Source organism: Chiroxiphia lanceolata, chromosome Z (genome assembly GCF_009829145.1).
Source record: "Chiroxiphia lanceolata isolate bChiLan1 chromosome Z, bChiLan1.pri, whole genome shotgun sequence".
Taxonomy (NCBI): Eukaryota; Metazoa; Chordata; class Aves; order Passeriformes; family Pipridae; genus Chiroxiphia; species Chiroxiphia lanceolata.
The window spans coordinates 15402716-15425474 of NC_045671.1; the positions used below are offsets into that span (position 1 = coordinate 15402716).

Consider the following 22759-nt stretch of genomic DNA (forward strand, 5'->3'; position numbering starts at 1 on the left):
AATGAGTTTGTTTTATTTTGATGTAATCACCCATTTGTTTCACGAATCACAATTATTTATTTATCACAATTATATGTAGAAAAATTAATTTATGGCAGTCTTGATGTCCTCTTCTGTACAGATTTATTTATTAAACTTATTAATGATTTAATAATTACAAATTTATGAAATTTGGCTTCAAGAAATAAGTAACAGCAAAACAAAACAACACAAAAGAGGAAGCTCTTTGCAGGACTTTAATGGGTGATTTTTGCACTGTTTGATAGCTTTGGTGTTGAATTCATTCATTCAGCCCACTTAAGTGTTTTTCTTTTACATGTATTTTAATTACAATTCCTACACTCTATCTGGCAATATAAATTCTAAGAGGTGTACAGGTACTAATGAGATATTGAAATATATTGCAGCTTGGTTGTAAATTTTAACCTTATTAGTTTGATATGTTTTCTGATATTGTAATTAGTAATGATAACATGTAAATGGTATGCATATATTTTACATATAGGAATGTTTTATAAAATCAAATTTTTCTTCCATTAGAACTAGAGGCATCTGAGTTGAAATGTCCCAATTATTTCAGTGACGTTTTAGAAATGTCACTCCAATGTAACACCTATTCTAATATAGTAATTCATATGAACTGAGTTTTCAAACAGCAGTGTCTGAGTTGAGTGACTAACTGAGCATTTTATTTGAATTCTCTTTGACAAAAAAAAAAATTATTTTTAGACAACAAAATAACTTACAATTTTTTCCACTAGTATTTTAAGATTAATTAGGCTATGTGATGTCTTTGATTCTGTTTTTAGATGAAAACTCTATCAGAGATGCTCACATTTTTCCTTCATCTGCTGAAATTAAAAGAGGATCCTCCCTGAAACGATTTTGTATTCTTGGAAAACACCACATGCCTCACAGAAATGCAAGCCACATCATCTGGAAATTGAATGATGAATTGATTGCTCCAGAGAATTATAACATTGTGAATGAGACTGTATCTAGTATAACCATCCCTAATTTCACCTACAGCACAGCTTATCTGAAATGTTTCATGAAGTACTTGGACAAGGAACAGCTTCTGGTTCGCAAAGAAGTTAAATCTGGCTGTAAGTAGAAATACAGAAAAATTGATTTTAACATTTTTACTCTAGTAATTTTGCTTTTAAAAGAGCTACTTTTGGTTTTTTATCTTGCGGCATCGTAAAACACCTGTATTCAAGTATCTCATTTTTTCCCCCCCTGAAATAAAGTATGAATGTATGGGCATTCCTTACTAACACTGATCTAAACCCTCTCTGATACCAGCTTTTAGCCAGTTGAAATTTTCTGTCGAGTTCCAACAGTGCTGGGTATATCCCTTTGTTATATCTTTTGTCTAACTTAGCCATATTTGACTTTCTCCAGAGAGGACTTCTTCTCTAGTGCTCTCTTCCAAAGAAATTTTAGTTATAAATCTCTTATGGAGAAGGTTGAAGTATGTATATGAATTCTCTAGTTTATTGAACAGATTAAGTCCAGATTATACAGATGTATGCCTGGAAGTCCCATTCTGATAAAGAAGCAATAAATGCAGAAAGATATGTGTAGAATAAAATCCAGCAGAAAGTATTGCTTGTCTGGGAAGATCATTGTGCAATAAACTTGTCAATAACAGAAAGTTCTTTTGAATGTTCTATTAGATGGGACAGAAAAGTACTATTTTGAAAAGAGGGCTTTTTCATCCAACTTATTTCAATGGGCACAGTTTTCCTCCTTTCCACTGCAATTTTTTCTGACCAGTGCAGTAACCTAGCTGTAACAAAGAAATCTTTGAGAATGTTACATTTTTGTGGATGACTTCAGACTACAGAGATTGTAGAAGATTGTTTCCTTTATGCTATCTTGCATAAAGAGATAAAGAGAGTCCAGAATTAGTGATCTCTTCAAGGTCACCTAGATCTGTTTCCCAGGAATTTGTCTGCTGCACTCTGTATGTGATTAGATGTTCTCTGAGGGAATCAAGAGGAGTTTTGTCTTTCGAAGAATGCCTCTTTTTTTGGAATGTTTGTACTATTTCTTTGTTTTTCTCTTACTGTCTGGACTACCATTGAGCTACAGGTGTGTTGCAGGTGGGAGGTGGGGTATGTGTGTACTTAGAGGTTCAGGACAGTGTATTTAGTGGTTTGATACAAGCTTGTTAATCGGTTACTGCCTTTAGGCCGCCTAGTAAAGTATTTTCAAGAAATAGCTGGAGAAAATATCTCTGTCTCCCCAGGGAAAGACAGACTGGTTTTGATTTTGATCTTATGAAGAGTTTTGAGGGCAGTAAGGAATAATAAAATGAAGTGCTATGCGATACACTGGGTGAAGTTTGCCATAATCTGCTTTTTGACCAACAAAATCAGCTGTACATTAAAATTACTTATTTGCACTGGGTTGTTTTTTTCTTAAACCTTTGTCATTGCAGTTCCCCCAGACACTCCAGGAAATATTTCCTGCATTTATTACTTTGATGATAACCTTACCTGTACCTGGAATTCAGGAAGAAAAACAAGTTTCGCAAGAAACTATACTCTTTACCGAAAACTGTAAGTATAGGAGGTGTTGGGAGCTGGGTTGCTGGAGTGTGATAACCAGCCTGTTTTCCCTCTCATCCTGACTTCTGTTTAAAGACAACCTGGAAACATCATGGAATTCAGAAACATCATGGCATTAATGTAAATTAAATTAATTAATTCAGGGTTGGTAATTGTTGAAAAAAGTGACAATGACCTTTTTACTGTGCTGTATAAAGAAATTGAGCATGCTCAACCCAATATTCAGTAGAGAAATGTCAGAAGTGATATGCACTTGTTCCCTTGAAGTAGTGTTACTAATTAGGTTGAAATTGTAGGGTAGGAAAACCTCTTTAGTTTTATCTCCATTGTAGGTTTGACATTTTAGGCTTCTACCTTTACTATGTGGAACTTTCTTACTTCTTCTGGTGCTTATATAACTTATAACTCAGCTGAGTTAGTGAAATCAGAACCTATTGAAAGTATGTTTCCTCTACAAGCACAAATTCTTCATTAACCATACAGTGAATTGGACTGCAGAACTATTTCCAGTCAAATCTAACCATTAATTTTAATCCAGATAACTCCCCAGCTGAGTTTAACATATGACTACAAAAGCACTGGTACAAGAGGTGGAGAGCCATGGGTGGAAACCAACAGCTCTGCATGATAGAGAAGGTTGGACTGCTGCTTTTTGCAGCAGCACAGGCTTACACTAGCTTAAAATGTTGATGAAATACCAGCCCCAAAAAGCATTTTGAGTTACAAAATTATCTGCTTGCTTACTGCATCGTATGGAACATTTAGCAGAAGCCCCTTATCTGAGTTTTCATTAGTTGAAGAATTTCTCTGTGGGTCAGTAAAATGAAATGTATTTTGTTAGTTTTGCATTCTGCACTATTTATTATGAAAGTAAATGCTGTAAAGACAATGTATTGTCAGTATGTTCTTTCTGTCAAATTTCTGTTGCCTTGGGATAGTTTGGCAGTGGTGGATTTTGGCTTTTTTCTGTATTTAAAAAATGAATAAAAGCTTGTTATTACATAGTTCCATGTGGCATGTGTTACTAGCTCAATCAACCTAACTGTATTTTTAAAGGAAGTCCTGTAAGGAGTTACATGATTTCACTTCTCTTTGAGATTTTTATAAAAAATAATCATAGCATGTGGATTTCCTATTAAGGCCTTTTTACTCTTTGCTCTGCTCCTGGAAAATGGTTTTACTAATTGCAGTTAAAACTAACTGAGTCTGTGCAGACTATTTATATGCATTTGCATAAGCAGTGCAATTAGGAAAGAGTATTCATTGCACAAACAAATCATCTAAAAATGTTCACTGGCAGAAAAGTCTTGCAACCTCAAAAATCTATAAATAATAACCCAACAGTGAGTTTGAATTACTCTAAGAAAAATCTTTAACTCCTATAATTTTTCTCTTATGTTTTTTAGGGCGACTGATCCAAATACTGTATTCAGCTCCTGCCTGAGTAAAACAGAGTCATGTTCATTTCGATATCCAGATACTCCATATAGTAGTGCTTTTTGTTTTCAGGTGAAAGCTGAAAATGTTTTGGGTGAAGCCTTATCGAAGTGTGTTCCTATAGCTTTGGAAAAAATAGGTAATTAAAGAAGAGTTAAATAAAGATTTAATTGATGGTCTTTCTGTATAAAATTCTTCAAAGTGGTGTGTTACAGCAGTAATTTTCATAAGTTTCTTGATTTTACAGAGAGTTGATGAAAAATGACAGGGTGCTGTATTCATACTATGAAACACCTAACTGCAGCAGTATTTTTTTAAGATAATGTCTGATGTATCCATTATAAATTACTAAGTTTTAATTATTGACAAGTAAAGGCAATATTCTAAAACTTTTTGTTGAACTAAGTGGTACTTGGACTGTACTTTTCTATTTCTGAGTGGTAATAAATGTACTGCAACACCCAGCTGTAATTTCTCCAGGGCCGCCTATCATTTACTCTGCTATTCTACTTTCTGGTTAGGCGTGTTAAAAAACACCTGTTCTGTGTGCAGTAATAATAATTGCACACAGGAGCAAAAATAAATATTTTGTCTACCTCTTCTCCCTCTGTCCTGTGCTCTGTTTTCCTCTGTTCACTTTGGTGTAGATAATCGATAATCCTTATTGCTACAACACTCATCAACTTTCCAGTCATATGCTCCTTTATTCCTATGTTCCAGCCTGCTGTGGCTCCTCATTACTCTTCACATTCTCTGTGCCAGCCATCTCTTTCCTCATTGCTAATGCGTTCTTTCCCCACTTTGTCCTTCACACTTCTCTCCCCCTCAAATCCTTTTCAGCTGAATTCTTCCTTTCTCTGCAGTTCAGACTTGTCTTTCGCATCCCAGCTCTGCTTTATTTATTTTCCCTGCCCTTATCTCTGAGTAGTATTTTTCAGTGCTGATATAGATGAAAGAAGTCTGCGCATGTGTTTGAGAGCAGGTTTGTGAGCAAAATCATAGAAAAGCTTGGCTGGCCAGGGACACCTTCTGCTAGACCAGGTAGTTCAAAGTCCCATTTAATTAAATCAGAGTTATATGTGCAATTTCTCTTACAGACAACTTCCCAAATGTAGAGTTATGTCTGTGAAACAGACCATCACATGAATACTCTGATAGGACGTGTGTTTTTGGGATACTGATTAAACTTTTTGGAACACACATACCCAGAGAAATTCTAAACTTTTATAGAGGCATTTTCCCCTCTTAATGTTTTTTTTTCTTCATTCTAGAGAAATTTGACCCTCCTGAAATACTTTCAGTTAAAACAATCAGCGGTATAAAGCAGTTACTTACAGTAACCTGGAAAATGCCTGAGAAGATTATCCCTTCACAAGATTTAACTTGCCAGGTTCAATACAGAAACTTGTATTCAAACTCTACAGTAAGTTACATCATTTTTCTTCTGAATGCTAGTCTCTTTGTGACTAATAGTGACTAATAGTTATAAAAGTTTAAATAGGAAAAAGGCAACAATTAGTTTGAACTAATGTTTAAAAACTTGTTATTTTAATGGAATGTAATAAGGTATTCATGGTTTTAAGAACATTGTTTTGTTATCTAGGATTAATTGTTCTCTTTCTTTTGCTCCTTTTCTGTTTTGTACATACCATACTTCTCAGTATATTTCTTTGAAAGGCTAAGGGATGATCCTGGGCCAAGGGATTTACACAGGCAGTCAATCAAAATATTTTATTTTCCCCTTGCATTCTGGTGTGGAAAACATCACTTACTCCCAAACAAAGTAGTTGAATCTGATTAAGAGGGATTAATGTTACATTAATTTTAAACTGAACTAAAATATGAATTTTACAGGATGGAAAATAAGGGAAGTTATTTTTCTGTTTGTCTTTCTGACAGTTAAATGGAAATGCAGGTGCCAAATGATCTATTCCTATACTTCTCAATATGGAAGGGATTCTGTTTGTAGTTTTACTGTTTCCTCTCTCAGATTCAAGAATGGTACAGGTTCCTTGGCTTACTTTTCTGAGTTCATTGAACTTAGCTGTCTGCCTTGATCTTACTGTTTCATACATTATATATGTAATTTTGTGAGAGAAGAATTCATCAAGGTAGTCTTCAGAGCTTTCAGGAAGTTCCTAATACTGAAGATGTTTCTAATTAGCATTCTTTTCACATTTTCATGGCAAGCATCTCTACTGTAGATATGACATACTGATTTTTGGATTCAAGATATAATATTTGGGATGACTGGATGGGCAGAATAGCTCAAATCCACTTGGGATATTAGAAATGGAACTAAGAGTTATTAAAAAGACCTGTTCCAGATGTTTATCCCTTTGGAGTCAGGGCACTGGTGTCCTTGTGATGCTTGCTTGCTGTGGGGTCCTTCCCCAGTGTTGAAAACATTCACATTTTTGTAAAGTTACAGCTTTATTGTGCATTGTGTCTGTTTTTCAGCACCTGCATTAGAAATCACCTTTCTGCTTTTCCAGCACTGAATACAGTTTACATCCATTTGCTTCCTCACATCTTACTTGCATTTTCCCACAGATAATCTAGAGGAAAAACAGTAACTATCCATGATCAGTAAAGACATAGAAGGTGCTTTTCTGTCAGCACATATATGCAAAAAAAAAAAAATCTCAAACAAAGGAACAAAAAGAATATTTGAGCCTTTTAAGCTGTCCTACCAAAAAAACAGTCTAAACAGTTTGGTGTGAACTGTTTTTACTGAGTGAAAACAGGTTACCTGTTTTTCTATCTGCATATACCGAGTTTCTACTAAGTTTCTGATTATGATGAAATATTGTTAACAGCCTTTTGGCAAGTAACTAAAAGCTAGTCTGTGGTGTGTCCAGTTCTATGTCAGGTTCTGCAGGAGGCTGATAATAGTTTTGAAGCCCTTTTTGCTGTAGGTTCAATAAAGAGTCTGTCACATAGAGTGCTTCGTAGGTCCCTGAATTCATTCTCATAGAAGCAATTTTCTTTTTTTGACAATGAGTTTCTTGGGATCAGAATGGACTAAAAATTTCAGTTTCATTAGACAGTGCATTTCCCATTATGGTGTTTATAGGAGTGGGTGTCTGCATTTTGTATTGTTATACTTTGATTCACTTTTTATTGGAAGGTTCAGGTGGTAGAAGACAAGAATTTCTTCACAGTTTTTTAGTCCTACTGAGAATCTATGTGACTTTACTACTTCAGTTCAGCTCCCAAGAGGGAATCTTCCTTATTCAAAAACTTGCCTTTGCTGACGTTGTTAGAATTTAGCTAGTTGAACATTTATTTTGGTGTCTTTCTGTTTCAGTAATCTGAAATTTAAGACGGGAAGAGTTGTTAATTATTGAGTAATTTTTGCAATTTGGAATACATTAATGTTGGTATAGTGATTATATCAGTCCTTCTGTTCACAAACACTTATCTTTCTACAGTTCCTGTTGTTTCTTTCTGCTTCATGTTGTCAGTCCGCTTGAGTTGGTTTATCAACTCCAGTTCCTGGTCTTCATATCTATTTTATTTGTTTTGGAAGAGTAATCTAACTTCTGTCTTCCGTCAGTGAGAAGTGAGTGGAGCTCCTTTTAAGACAAAGAAATTACTCACCTTGTCATTACTTTTCCAAAAATATACTACATCAGTGATTTCTCATGCTGTTGTTTTCCTTCACCACTTGAAGGCTCCATCTTCTTTTTCTTTTCCTCTTGATATCAAACTTTTTTGTATTTCATTTGTCTTCTCATTTTAATCCTTTGCTGATAATCTTTGGAATGGCTCACAACCACACTATTGTATGGCAAAGAGCTAGAAGACCTTGTAACTCAGAAAAGAAAAACAAGAAAGGAAAGAAGTACCCAGCTGGCTCACAAAATGCTTCCCCCAGCATGCCGTTGTGGGATATTATTGTGATAATAGCTTTGCAATAACCAGCTGCTTCCCATCAGTGGGAACTGCACTCATCCAGCCCCTCCTGTGCCAGCACAGCTGCTCTAGAATCATGTGTGAGCTGTACAGCATTCAAGCCACAGGACAGCCAGTACAGATCTAGTTTTGGCTCAAACCCTGAGGTTTCATTGGAAGAATGAAGAGGCTACACAGAAAAATGAAATACAGTCTTGAGTCTCAACGGGGTGAGGTGGGAAACATTAAAATTGCGTCTTTTGTGTTATTTTTGTTTCATTTTTTTCTTAATAGGTCAAATATCTGCACACAATTTTCTATCAAATAATTTTGTTCATGTACCTACTTTCAGAAATCTGTCACTGTCCCACTGAATTCTGCAGAGAAAACAGGATCATGTAATCTCACAGGTCTGTGGGACTCCACAGAATATTCTGTTGCTGTTCGGTGTATCAGTAATGAATCAATATTTTGGAGTGATTGGAGTGGAGAGAAAAATGGAAGCACGAAAGAGAAAGGTGGGCTGACTACCTGTAAAAGTTTTCTTTAGTTATACCTTGAGGCATTAGGATTTAATAAACTGTGTTTTCAGTCTATTGTCTATTGCATTTAGAATTCTGTTGCTTAAACAGAACATGTGTATTTTGTTTAAAGACAGAAGAGGAAAACAAACACAAGAGCAAGTAGTGGAGGAGATTTGAAAAGTGATTCAAAGAATATAGGGCTAAGGAAGAAAATGGGTGAGTAGACAGTGAAGAGAGGGAAAATTAGGAGTGCAGATGGAGATTGAACATTGCAAAATAGGATAGTAGCAAAAATGTAGTATAGCAAGTATGTTCAATAAAATTAATCATAAGTAGAGACACTAAATTTCCAGTTATAAAACAAGACTACAAAATCTCCTCTAGGAGACTCTGATACTTAACTATAAAAGAAAGCAGAAGGAAACTTATGGAAAGAGAGAAGCTGTACTTACTAGGGGAAAAAACGCACAGCATTACACAAGAGAAAACTTATTTTTATTAACTTTCTTTCAGGTTGTATGTTTGAAACCTTTTGTTTGTTTTACCATATTAGACTATCTTTTTAATACAGCAAAGATATTCAAGTTATTTTTTGTCCTTATATAGCTCCTTCAGAAAAAGTGGATTTGTGGAGAGTAATTGAGTCTTCACACTCACCTGGTGGAAGTAGATCTGTACATCTTATGTGGAAGGTATATACTGTTTTTTATACTCTTTATGTGAATTGATAATCATATTGGTATCCTGTAACTGATGTTGTGTTTAAGTATTGTAGTGCTGTAGGACATATAACTGCCAGGGGCATTTGCTGTCATCAGAAAAAACCTCACTGAACTAAAGCAGAATTAAAAAGGCTTTTGTTTACTAAATGGTAGATGAATAGAGTTTTGTAATGTCTTTGGAAAGGAAGCATTAAATTGTGTTGAGATCACTGGAGAATCTGATTGAAAGTCTTTACAACTACTTTTAAATAATATGGCTTATCAAAGTTATGTTAAATTCACTTTAATCTTCTAGTAAAGTGTCCAAAGACTTTTTGCATTTCTAATCTCAGGACTTTTGAACCTTTCCTTCAAGGAAATTGTTATGGCTCTTTGTCCTGAAAATGGGACTGAAGAAAGTACCTTGCTTTTCTAAATATAGTATAATCATTTTGTAATTTGATCTGGACTCTTCAATGCAACATGTATTTTTGGTTATGCAAATAACACTGTGAAACACTACTGTTTATTTTTTTTAATAGCCATTAAATAGCTTTCCACCTTCTGGGAGAATTCTAGGCTACCAAATACAGTATTTTCCAGAAAACAAGACTGCACTTAAAATGATAAACAACTCTACTGACAAGAAAATCACTTTACTTTTAAATGAAGAGGCACATATAGTATCTGTTACTGCCTATAACTCTGCTGGAAATTCTCCTGAAGCTATTTTGAGGATTCCATCCACAGACGAAAAAAGTAAGATTTCTCAATGCCATATTTTTCTCATTAACAAAAAAATTATCTTCATGACATCTGTTCAAGTTTTGCTATAGTGGAAGCAAAATTGTTTTAAGGACTTCTATCCTACATCTTTATCTATATCTATATCTATATCTATATCTATATATCTATATCTATATCTATATCTATATCTTGTTGTTGTGTTTTGCTGTCATGCATCTGTTATAAATGATTATTGTTAGGGATTTTATTTTGAGATAAAGTTGTTAAGATATGAATACTTTCTGATGTTTATTTCTATATTATTTCCATTGTTTTATTTTCTGAGGGTTTTTTGGTTTGGTTTGTGTTTTTTTCCTAACCTTGTACCTCCCAAATAAGTTTATAGAGTGCTACCCAATTCTGTCACATCCCTTTGCTAGATCATAAAATTGGTTATCTCAGGACAATATTGCAGAGCATTAAACAGCATCATTCAAAGATGCCTTGAATAGAAGTCTCTAAGATGTGTCAGTGGAAGCAGAGAGAGAAGCCTTTATTCTCGTTTCGTGTGCATTCCCGAAGTACCTCATCCCACCCACTGCCAGAGTCAGGAAGTTGGTCTGCTCTAGCACAACAGCTGAGCTCTTTGGCTCTTATGTTTAATTCTAATACCTCTGTGAGCCTTGTATTCCAACATCCTGCTGCCTACCATAATCTAGAAGAGAGTCTACATTTGAAACACTTGAATAATTTCTGTATCAGTTGTTCATGAAATAAGTGCAAGCGTCCCCCTGAAACTGCTCAAATTCCATTTCTGATTAAAAAACTGGATGTGTAGATGTGCTGTCATCTTGCCCTGGAGGTTTCTGACTACCTCTCTACCCACTTCTGTATCCCACCATAAATGTTTTTCTGATTTTTCCATGCTGTGACATGCTTTCCCCTCCCCACCCCTAGAGGCATCTATTTTTTCCTCTGCTTTATCAGGTCTTTTTTGCCTCTGCTTTGCCAGGTGGTGTTTTCAGTCAGACTTTTATTACATCTGTTCTGTAGGCTGATGGTGCACTTTTGCTTCACTGTCACTCGTGACCTTGCTGACTTATATTTTACTGTTCTTCTGTTGCCTTTGTCATCTCAATCAAAACTTGCTTTTCTGCACAAACTGCAAAATTGGTAGTAAATTGGTTCGCAAAATTTTACAAACTGTAAAATTCAGATTCTAAAAGAGAGACTTGTCTTTGGATTCTGTATGTATTTTTTAAGTTTTTATGAAAATAGAATTGCTGATATTATCTGTTAAATTTTTAGCTGCTCAGATTATTGAAACAGCGAGCGCCTCTCCATCAAATGAAGAAGTGGTTGTGGAATGGGTAGCCTCTAAACCAGAAGCAACAGAATATGTAGTTGAGTGGTTTGAGGAGTTGGAGATGGATCCTTTTAGTAGATCGTGGCAATATGTGTCGAATTCTACAAACTGGAAAACTAACAAAAGTACGTTTATTTATTGGCTACAGCTATAATAATGTACAGATACGTATGTATTTATAGGTAGACCGGAAAGAACAAACAAGGATGAACTCATCCAGCTTTCCTCAGACCATTTTAAACATAGCAGTGTTATTACATGCTTTATTGAAATCTCTGCAAGTAATTTAATAGCAATTTTAACTCTTTCAAATTTTCATGCAACGTGAAAGGTGGTGTTTGCTCCCATGTAAGATTAGGCTTTAGATTTTGTGTTTAAGCACTTCTGTGGCTTCATCTCATGCCAGTAGGGAGGCAGATGTACACTGTTTTAGCAGAGAAATCTACAACAAAAAAGATTAATTTAAATATGGGAAAAGATCGTGATAGTTCATATGTTTTAGAAGAGAGCAAGAAACCTGAAAGAGGATTTGAGTGAAAATTCTACTTTGAAATAAGCAAGTGGAGTGATTGATCAATCTGGCGTGTTAGATGTTACATAACCACATTTGTATTATGATCTAAGGCATTTTTAAGAGTTTTCAGTGACCTTATGAAACACTGACAAATAGAGGAGGATCTTAGTTTTTTTCCTAGAGGCTGACGTTTTAAAAACAGATAATCTCTGTAACTGTTAATGTTTTGGCTATGCCTGTGTAGTTTCAATGAAAAACCAAAAAGTGTACAGAGCTCAAGAGATGTGTGCAAAAGGCAAAGTTGTTGTGAATGTTGATGCCAATGTGAATATCCCATGTCCATTACCATTAGCTAATATAATGCATGTAATTTTCCTTATACATTTGGATTTGGGCGGTGACCACTGCTCTGGAGAGCCTGTTACAGTTCTCAACCACCTTCAGGGTGAAAAACCTTCTCCTAATATCCCTGACACAACTTCATGCTGCTCCCTCAGGTTCTAAGTATTAAGAGCTGGGGTTCCACTGTACCTTTTAGACTATTTGATGCATGAGACAAAACTGTCTTCTGCAGAGCATAAACATAAAGATATGTGAAATTAAAAGTATTACTGTAAGTGCAATTTTTTTACTCGTTATTTGAAAATAGAAACTTCCTCCAAAACCATAAGCTCTTTCGAGATGAGTAAGTGGGTTCATTTGGAGAAGTCATATAAGACTGAAGTCTAATGACCCATTCAAAGTATTTCTAGTGAAAAATGAGTCAGAAACCACGTGCTCTTATGAATACTACTAGCAAAAAAGTGTGTTAAGGGCAGTAATGAGCATTCAAGGTAATAAATACATGTTGTGCTTGCTAAAGAGTTGAAGGAAATAATCTGTAACACTATATTTAGAACTTGTTTGGGATTTAGTCTATTTTCATTGTATTAATCTCACACAGAGAATTGTATGTAAATATTCCTTTTTTTCCTTTACAGAAAACTTTAAACCATTTGTATGCTATAACATCTCGGTGTATCCTCTTTATGAAAATAAAGTAGCAGCTCCATATACCATACAAACTTACGTTCAAGAAAAAAGTATGTATTTTAAACTAATAATGTTGTGAAAGATATGTTGTAGTCTGTCTGTCAGGATGTATTGTCTTTGATCAATTTAGTACTATCATTATTTGAAAGAGAGATGGAGATAGTGGAAAAATCCCAAGGTTTCAGGCCTCCTGATTTCTGTTTTGTTCAGCGACAAAATTGTTCAGTAAGAAAACATGCATCTTGTGATACTGAGGTATTACTGCTTCAATCCACTAATTTTTTGTAAAGTTTACATACTTTACACAAAGCACTTGGAAAGTGTATAGCTACAAGCATGAAAGGATTTTTTTAAACTAGTTATCACTTCAGTGTTACAGTTCATTAAGATATATGCTTGATTTTAGTGCTTGACTGCATTTGTAAGTCCTAATATATGACGAAATTCTACTCACAGAATAAAATGAATGGTTTGAAAAGCTTGCTTTTTGTTAAATTTTATAATGTAACAAAATATTTGCAGTTCTGCATATAAAAAGTAGTAAGAAGCTGTGACATTTGTGGTTAGATAGAAACCGTATATGAAATAGTGTTGAGGGGAGGGAAGAGGAGGAATGTTTCTTTATTTGCAGAAGTTTAATGTGAATTTAGTGATTTATACACACAGCTGTAAGAATGTAGTTTACTGGTAATTTTAAGATTTCATGTGAAAATGTTGATTTGTGTGTGTGCATATATAGGACAGTGCTCTACTAAACAGCATTAATTACTGGGAAGAGGTAGAGGAATATTTTATTTTTGAGTAATACTTACTAGCACAATTAGAGCTGTGTGTCCAATGCTTTCCTGTTTATAGGTAGCTATGACAGCACTCAAGGTTGTCAGAGAATGGGAAGCAAGTTACTTGTTTTAAAGCTGAAATGCAGGGAACTCTTCCTGAGAAGTTATGAGCAATGTATGTGAGGTGGTATTGTGTAAGTAGGAAGGCTTTGTCTAATGTAATGTGCAAGATTGGGTGTGCTGGAGACACCAGTTAAATCTCAGCTCAGCCTGAGGCATCCTGCACACACAGTGTCCTTGCATCTGAGTTCCCCCATGAGTATGTAGCGTTGCTTTACCTCTTGATCTGTCTCTGATCTTGCGAGGAAAGGCAGTAGCACTTAGAACTATGCTAACACCAGAATAAACGAGGGGAAGTTTTATCAGAAGAAATCCCGTATAAAGAGAGTGAGAAAAGTTAAGGACTACGTCAGAGCACTGAGATTACATATTTTCTTGTGCATTTGTTACTCCTAATTTTACTGGTATGTGTGAAGTAACACAGATGGATAACATTGTGGAATATTGACTTTTAGTACTTTTTCTATTTTCTGATGCTTCTGTGTAGAACCATCAGAAGGACCTGTGGCTGACACAGGCATTCCAGGAAAAAATGAAGTTACAATAAAATGGAATGAGATTTCAAAAGATAAAAGAAATGGAGTTATCACTAACTATACAATATTTTATAAACCTGAAGATGGAAAAGAATTGAGTAAGTATACACTAAACAGTGATGTTTTCAACAGAATTATGACAATGTGCTGTCTGCAGATAGTTATTGTCATAGTTACTAGCAAGCTTTGTTATTGTGTATCATATTGTATATAATATGTAAATAAGTCTGAAAATACTGGTTCTAAAATGTGGCTTATGTACAGATTAAAAAAATGTTTAGTTTCAATGGAAATGATGTGGTATTCTAGTGAATAGTCCCTACTTTAGTACTTTAATGCAATACATGTGTCCTTTTTCTCAGTTCCTTTTTTCTGAACTTATTTTGTACAGCACTGCTTACTCTCAGTTTACTAGTAGTGTTGTACTACCCATGGTAATACAGTCTTGACTGTTGACTACATTGTCCTTCTGCTTCTCAGATATAAATCTGAGGGATCTCTAGGTGATAAACTTAGTGTGTGGCAGCACTATTATTCCTCTTCCTTTTCCAGACCAGGATGAAAACTCACATATGAGGAACATTTTGCAGATTGTTTGCTATTAACAGTTAAAACAAAAGAAATTTGCCAGATTATGCCAAAGTAATGAGTATTACTTGTCAGATACTTGCTGTTTTACCGTTTTACATTTGTACTAGTGTCCCTCCCTTTTTTGTCTGTCTTCCATCATGACACACCTTTGAACTCAATCGAAAAATTAATGACAGGAGCAGAGGAGCTAAAATATATAGGAGAGTCATAGGTCTTTTGCAAGTTCATGGATCGTGAGGGTTCAGTGGGTTTATAAATTCCATTCACATCTTTGAAAGGACATGCCTTCAGCTTCTGGAACCCTTCAGCTTCTGGAACAGTATGGTGGAAATTTTCTGTTAAAAATGTTTTTACAGTCAATTTTATATTAAAAGCAAATTAGGAAATAACAGTTGAGAAGCTAAATTAAGCTGCCAAGAAATAGTTTCTCTGGACATAGTTTTTAGATCAGTTTCTTCAGATGCTTGATTTTCTGTGCTTGGTATTGCTTTTCTGGTCTGGAGGCTGATAGCATAACTTTGAGCATATTCCTAATCTCTACCTCAGGAACAGTATCCATACAATCTGACAGTGCAATGCTATCTGTTCAGAGCTTCTTTAGTTTAAATCTCAGTAGAATCTTTTATGAAAAGGGTTTTGGTAGCCTAAATTTCTCTTCCTGTACAATTTATGAAGAATGCTGTTGGAACAGTCAGTGCTTTAGAAATGTTTTTTTCCCTGCTATTTTATGAGACATCACTGTTAACAGGCACCTAACACAATCTCTTTTGAAAAGTTCTCAAACTTTCAAATCTTGTGGTGTCTTCTGTTTCTTCTGGATATCCAGTTTACAGCCAGGGCATGAGTATTCTTGATAATTTTTAAATTGAAAGAGAAAGCTAATTATTTCTTTCAGATTCAGTCCTCTACATGCTGTTTTTCCTGCCGCGTTGGTTTCTGAGTAATTTAATGCTGACTGCTTTGTGCGGGGTCATCCTTGTGACATGCAGCCTCATGTTACAGAGCAATACATGTCCATATTACTTCTAATGTAAAGCAGGCTGTGTCCATTTTAGGGGTTCAGATTAGTTTCTTTAGAAAATTAGTTCTAAATATGAACTCAGGGGAGTTAAATTTAAATGACAGAAACATACCGTACTGAAACATACTGTACTGATGTTTTGAGGCTTCTCTGATGTCACATCTTCTTGATGAGAATAGAACATGGGGTTTGTGCCAATGTAACTTCACTGGTGGCCTTTAACTCTAGAACTTCACTTTTCCCTCCTTGATTTAGGAGAAACTCAGTTTATTTTAACTCTGGGCGTATTGCAGCATAGCTGTTTCCTGAGTGTTACTTGACTGAACTGAATAATGACATGAGGTGACTTAGACTTTATGCACCAGAAAATGTTTTAGCGACTGTAATTTCATAGTAGGAAGATGCTTTTGGTACTGTTAGTAGACATAGGATGGTAGACTATATGCCCTGCTTAAAAAGGTGAAGCACATCATACTAATTTCGGTATTGGACAAAGTATTGGAAACATTGAGTTCTATTCATAAAAGCATTTTGAAACTTGGTGTCTAAGTTTTATTTGGCTCCCCGCCAAGTTCCCAGGCCTAGCACAAAACCCTCTGGCAAAGAGGAAAATAAAAAAAAACCTGTGAAAAAATCCAGACTAGCCGAACTATATTAAAATAAATGTATTTATGTATATTACAGTTAAATACAGTTGAAAAACTATATACAGTTCCAAAAGGGAAAGGAACAAAAAAGACAAAACCAAAATAGATATACACAATCAAAAACTCAGGATCTAGCAAACTAAAGAATTAGCAAAAGAATATCTTACTACTTTCCTTGAGATAGCACAATCGCCCAAATGCCGCCGCCACACTACCGGACCCTGGATCGGCAGAAACAACAAGGCCCTGTAGGCCCGGCCAGGCCTCAGCTCCCCCACAGGAGCGAGACCGGCTGGGGGAGTCTGCTGTCTCCAAACCTTGCCAGAAGGGAAGAGAGGAAGAGGCTTCTCTCTCCGCCTATTTATATGTTTGGGTTACATAAAGGAATAGGATGGAATACTTCCTTCCTTCCTTCGTGGTGACCAGGAAGGAAGGCCTAATACTTAAAACCATTACACTTGGAAAAAAATTCCTGTTGATTTTGGCTTTCCTTTGCCATAATTGGGATGATATCCCAGTGCTGATAGATTGCATCTTTTTGGATGATCAGTGTCTAACTGCATGTACTAGAAATATAGGTAAACTTCACAAACTACAGAAACTATTTTAAGTTTCTAATTTCTGAGCCAACTAGTTTAAGGAAATAAAGTTCTCAAAGCACTGTTTTCAGTGATAATATAAACTACAGGAGATCATAATTCACCTGTCTTTAATATTAGAAAAAATATTTGTATTTAATTTTGAAAAATAAATGCATAATGGTTTGTGTATTTACTTTAAATTTTAAGTAGTATTGATAAACATTTTTTAGTAATTTAAGTTTTCTCCGTAAAAGGATTAATAAGATCACTTTGTATTTCAAATTGTCTTTAAAATACTTTATGATCTATTATTGTAAATGTTGCTAAATAATTGTACAGTTCCCTGATATAACACTATTTTTGTGTGTTTATTGACATAAATCTTCTAAAAAGATGAAACAGTGAACTCTGATGTTCTGCAATACAGACTGAAGTCCTTACAGGCTAATACACAGTATACTGTCTATATCATGGCAAGCAATGAAGCTGGTGGAACCACCGGAGAGCCAAAGACATTCAAAACTTTGAAACTGGGTAAGTAATATTCCAGATTAGTTACTACTATTTTAAAAATGGGTTTGGGAGTAAGGAATACAGAATTTGGGACGTTGTTTAGGCATTTGTTAACTTTTTTTTTTAAAGGACTGTTGAACAAAGCAAGGAAGAATTGCCAGCAGTAGCTGAATTTAACACAATTTCACTGACCATCTCACAGACTAAAAGCTCAAGATTAGAAGTCAAACCCAGTTGTCAGTAATGCTGTGGAGTGCTATGGATGTTTGTGGAAGCAGCAGTTTGTTTGCTGTCAATTATGGGATGGCTAAGAGTTTATTAAAAAGTAGACTTTTCCATCTGAGGTATTAGGTTTAGAATAACCTGGCATTGTATTTTACCTTTTCTGGTATATAAGCTTAACTGATAAATGAGTGCACAGGTTATGGCCAGTATGTGTGGGGAAATACCTTTTCCTATTTCTTGCTATTTGTTCTAGCCAGATATTACCAAGGAGATTGGTATGATGGCAGAAGTTCAGACATTTCCCCATTTCAGCTTCTGGAGGAATGTTTTCAGTACATTCCTAAATTGTCATAGTGGTGGCCAAACTGAAATTTAAAAAAGTGCATGAGCTATTCCTAAACTTGTCATGGGACTCAAAGCTAATTCATTTTTTGCCTGTAAATTATTCTGCTGATTGCTAGTCAAATACAAGGTATGTTAGACTGTGCTGAGGTCAGGTCTCTTGCTGTCCATACCTGCCTCTAGTACTTGGAAGCTATCTCAGAAATCTTTACAGTGTTTCAGTCAGAGTAACTGTATTTTTTGTGATTTAAGATCTATCTCCTGCACTTAACTTGCTGTTTATTTTGTAGTAACTGATAGAAGTGGCACTATGTGTCAGTGTGAGGTGACTGTAAAATAACAGGTGCTCAAAGCAGTGGCAGAGTCTTCATCTTAGGTTGCTTTCAAAAGTTGGCTTTGTATGACCCTGGGCAGTTTGATTCTAATTTTAAAGTTGGATGAGGTGACCTACAGATGTCCCCTCCCATCTAAATTACTGTCCGATTCTAGTAAATAAAGGAAATTTTAAAATACAGTACATGTGTTCCTGGGAAATCCTGAGAAGTCTCATTGTGACCTGGTTTTCTGACTGAGTAACTATGGCTTGTTGGATTCAAAATACTCATCTTTTGACACATCATACAATGCACACCATACAGTATTCTGAGTAATTCTGGCTCTTTAGAAATGTGCTAATTAGGTGACTTGGATGTTGAAAATTAGCTATCTTCAAGGAATACATGAAGAAATGACAGACATCTGTGGGCTGATTGTTGTTTTGTTTTTTTCTGTGTGTTTTTTCCTCTAAAGATAAAGAAGATGTTATTTTAATTGCTGTACTTGTTGGAATAAGCGTGTTCTGTCTGTTAGGCCTTTGGGTAACATGCATTTTGAAAAAACATGCGTAAGTACATTTTCTACTGTCTAAAACCAAATTCAGCCTGTTAATTTTACCTTGGAAAAGGCAAATTTTTATATATCTTATAAATGCTTTTGTTGGGCTCAAAACCAGTGTCAAATTAAGAAAATAAGCAATTAGAGTAGCAAATAAATAAGCATATAGGTTATACTTTAACTGCAGATTATGTGCTCTAGTCCAAAAACAAGTACTAATTTTAGAAAGTTCGGTAAATTAGAACAAAATAAATAGGAGAAACAGATTTATGTGTCACCTGTATAATTCTGTGGAAAATGGTATATGCCATTTGCAGTTCTATTGTCAGTCAGTTGAAGGGAGCATACCTTAAGTCAGTTACTGAAAAATTAATAATGCCAAGAATAAAGTTTCCTAGGCATATAGGAAATATATCTGCTAGTACGGCACTAGAACATATTTCATATAATTGCTTATCTTAGCTATAATAATATTGCTTTTGTTACTTTGTGATGCTTCCCTTGAGCTGTAAAAAAGTCATGCTTTGTGTGAAAGCATTTGGATGCTTGATCCATGAGTATGGATCTGTATCCATATGTGATTCATAATCTGCTGTCACAGGTGTCCCCTGCCAGATTTGAAATTGCTTTCTCAGAGCATGGGGATGTAATAACATAGCAATGATGAATCTGAGGGGTTTTTTGAGGTTATAAAATATGTTTTTCTTTCACATGAAAGTGACTAGCGAAGCATCAGGTGATAAGTATGGCTGAATAAATAAGTGTAATTTCCAGCTCTTTTACATCTTCTTCTGTGTTGTGGATTCTGTATTTTTGCAATAATAAGAAACTATATTTTGGTTCTGGACAATATTCGAGATACAGTTCAGTGTTTATATTCTTGTGTAATCACATTACAATGTGAAAAGTCAAGCTTTGGACTGTTTTTCATTTCCTTACATATATACCTAGTATCAATGAGTGATTCAATGAGTGAGCATCATTTATCTGCTGCTAACATTGGAACCCGGCTTAGCTCTAGTGTGGTGTAGTGCTTGGGATACTTTCCTTGGGCCAAGTTTACCTGAAGTGGCTTTTCACTAAAGAAACACCTTGAAACGTGATCACAACAGATTTTGTATACAGCCTTATTTTGACATGCTGTTATTTAATATATTATAATATACTATATTATAAGAAATATAAAAAATATATACATAAGTATATACATAGAAAATATATAATGTAATTAAAAATTACTTTTGTGAGTTCTTAATTTTTCTACAATGTCTCTGTAACCCAAGAGGTCTTGTTGAGATCTTTTGTAATAAAAGTCAGTGTATGGGAAAGCAATTTCATTGAAAAAAGGCTGTGTTAATATAGAAAAGACCTCCTTTCTGAAAATTTGGTATTTTAGCAGTATGTGGACTTTCCGGAGGTTTGTTAATTTTATTTTTAATAATCTATTTCTGTCATAATTTGACTAAAATTACTGTCTCAATTATAGGTTTAAGAAGGTTTGCTGGCCTGATATACCAAATCCTGCAGAGAGCATTGCAGTGGAATGGCCTCTTTCTACATCTATGGTAATAATTGCAATCTCATGTATTAAAGAAGGGATCAAATGGAGAGAAAAGAAGTCCTTCTCTGACAGTAATTTTATAACTTTTAAAAAAAGTATATAGAGTTTCATTCTTCTTTTTAAGTGCTATGAAATGCTCTTCATAACAGAGAACATGCATCTTCATAAAGTATATTCTTTTAATTCTCATATGATAACGAGAAATAATGTTTTGAAGTTCCTGAGTGGTTGGCAGACATGGTTGATTTAATACAGTCAATTCAATTTACACAGGTTATTGCATCTACTGAATCAGGTTCCCACATTTGGATAAATCCTCACTTCTCCATAAAAATGTATTGCCACATGTAGTAAGATTTGGCATATTATTGTACTAATATTTCTGTCTTTTTATTTGTTGAATATTTATGCCTTATTAAAGTTTTGATGTCTATTTGAATGAAGTGGAGTTGATCAGTTTTACGTAGAAAGTGTAATCTGTGGAGAATGAGATTTAAAGTTTTTTCCCCATAAGTGACTGGTTAGAGTAGAAAAGATGGACACAGTCCAAACCTGATTCTGAGCTTTCATGGAAACTTCTTGTTTCATTAAGCACAGAAGACCTACTATGAAACTGTTTAACAAATGAACAGAATAACATTGTCATTTTTAGTACTCATTCACATATAACTGCATCCCTGCTGAAATGCACATGAACTCTTTATTAGTGCACTTCTAAAATTATGAGTCAAATAGAGCTCAAATGGCAATAATTTATCCTTTAAAAAACAAACTAATATGTTATCTATCTGTGTATAACTCTCCAATTTATCTCTTGGTACTGACAGAATAATTCACTTTTGAAGAAGTTGGCACCTGAGGCTAAAACTGTAGACTTTGAAGACATAAATGTTTTGGAACATTGTTTTCCTGAAGAAAACCATGTTTCTGAATGTATTGATATTAATGCAGAAGACATGATCAATGGAGATAAAAAGATACTGCATAAACAAGAAAATGATGTTGCTAAATGTTTTTTGCCATCCATGCCTTATGTGATCACTGATCAATTTACCAGAAGCCAAATGAAGTCAACTTTGATACTAGTGAAGGAAATCCAACCCGTGGAAATGCTGGCAAATGATTTGTGTGGATCCCAACAGAATTCAGTCAAAAATGATGAAAATGATGGTGAAGTTTTAAAGGTGGAAGATTTCAATGAAAAAACACTGTTCAATCCATACCTTAAAAATTCTGTTAAAACAAGGGAATTTCTTATTTCTGAGAGCTTGCCAGAGCACAATATGGATGAACGCAAAAGCCAGTCAAGTGTCTTACCTCCTTTTCAACAAAATGTTGCAGGACAACCCTACATAACACTGGACATGTTCGAGCCGGCCGCTGCTCAGTAGCATGGGAAGATTTTCTGTTGTAAAATCCCCCTGTGAAAAAACTCTTGGCACTGCTGCTCATGTGCATTCCTATGTTTTAACCTGTCTGGTCTCAGTTAATTTGGATGGAAACACCCTCTTCCTTCAAACAGCTGTGAAGTTATTATTTGCACCGTGTTTATACATGTCAGGGTTCACTTTTGTGGGTTTTTTTGTTCGTTTTTGTTTGTTTGTTTGTTTTTATTTGTTTTTGTTTTGGTTTGGTTTGGTTTTGGTTTGGTTTGGTTTGGTTTGGTTTTGGGTATTTTAGGGGGGGTGTTTCATTTGTGGGTTTTTACCAGACATGCCAGTACTGAGGCAAAAGAAATAACTTTTGTTATTTCTTCTTAGTTCTCCCATAATCAGCCTGCTAAAACAAACTTGTATTTGCTGCAAGAGGATCCAGCAATGCAAACAGCTCATTGATTTCCCCCCCAGGCGGCCAGTTCCCAAGGCTCAGCTCTGCTGGGGAAACATGGACTGACTTTTGAATAGAGCCAGAATCTGACAAATCCTTACTTCAGTTATGTGAAATAAAACTACCATCCTGTTCTTACTTTCCTTGATTGTTTTATATATGGTTTTATGTATAGTGTTCCTTTTGTATCACAAATACCTTGTAGATTTCAGTAGTTGTTGTTTTGTATCTTGACTCTTGAATCAGTGGTTTGGCTTATATTTTGTCTTTAATGAGAGTTTATTTGTATGTTATCTGCATTTTAGAAAAGATACGGTTATGCTGTCTATGTAACTTCTTTCCTTTCTCTCATGTTTTTAGTCATCCTCTG

General features: G+C 35.0%; 1 protein-coding gene across 5 annotated transcripts in view; it reads left to right on the top strand.

Moving 5' to 3' along the window:
• Window positions 1–22532, top strand: part of DDX4 (DEAD-box helicase 4) — a 65897-nt gene extending 43365 nt beyond the window's left edge. For 4 of the 5 annotated variants that reach the window (XM_032675740.1, XM_032675741.1, XM_032675743.1 and 1 more), the window contains 14 exons: window positions 810–1106; window positions 2447–2567; window positions 3983–4152; window positions 5285–5436; window positions 8263–8428; window positions 9041–9126; window positions 9678–9894; window positions 11170–11352; window positions 12722–12823; window positions 14160–14306; window positions 17442–17582; window positions 18918–19011; window positions 20488–20566; window positions 21390–22532. In XM_032675740.1, coding sequence (XP_032531631.1) covers window positions 810–1106; window positions 2447–2567; window positions 3983–4152; window positions 5285–5436; window positions 8263–8428; window positions 9041–9126; window positions 9678–9894; window positions 11170–11352; window positions 12722–12823; window positions 14160–14306; window positions 17442–17582; window positions 18918–19011; window positions 20488–20566; window positions 21390–21953 — 2519 coding nt within the window. In that variant the 3' untranslated portion in view covers window positions 21954–22532. The remainder of the gene's footprint in view (window positions 1–809; window positions 1107–2446; window positions 2568–3982; window positions 4153–5284; window positions 5437–8262; window positions 8429–9040; window positions 9127–9677; window positions 9895–11169; window positions 11353–12721; window positions 12824–14159; window positions 14307–17441; window positions 17583–18917; window positions 19012–20487; window positions 20567–21389) is intronic. The other variant, XM_032675745.1, reaches the window with a different exon arrangement.
• The last annotated feature ends 227 nt before the right edge of the window (window positions 22533–22759 follow it).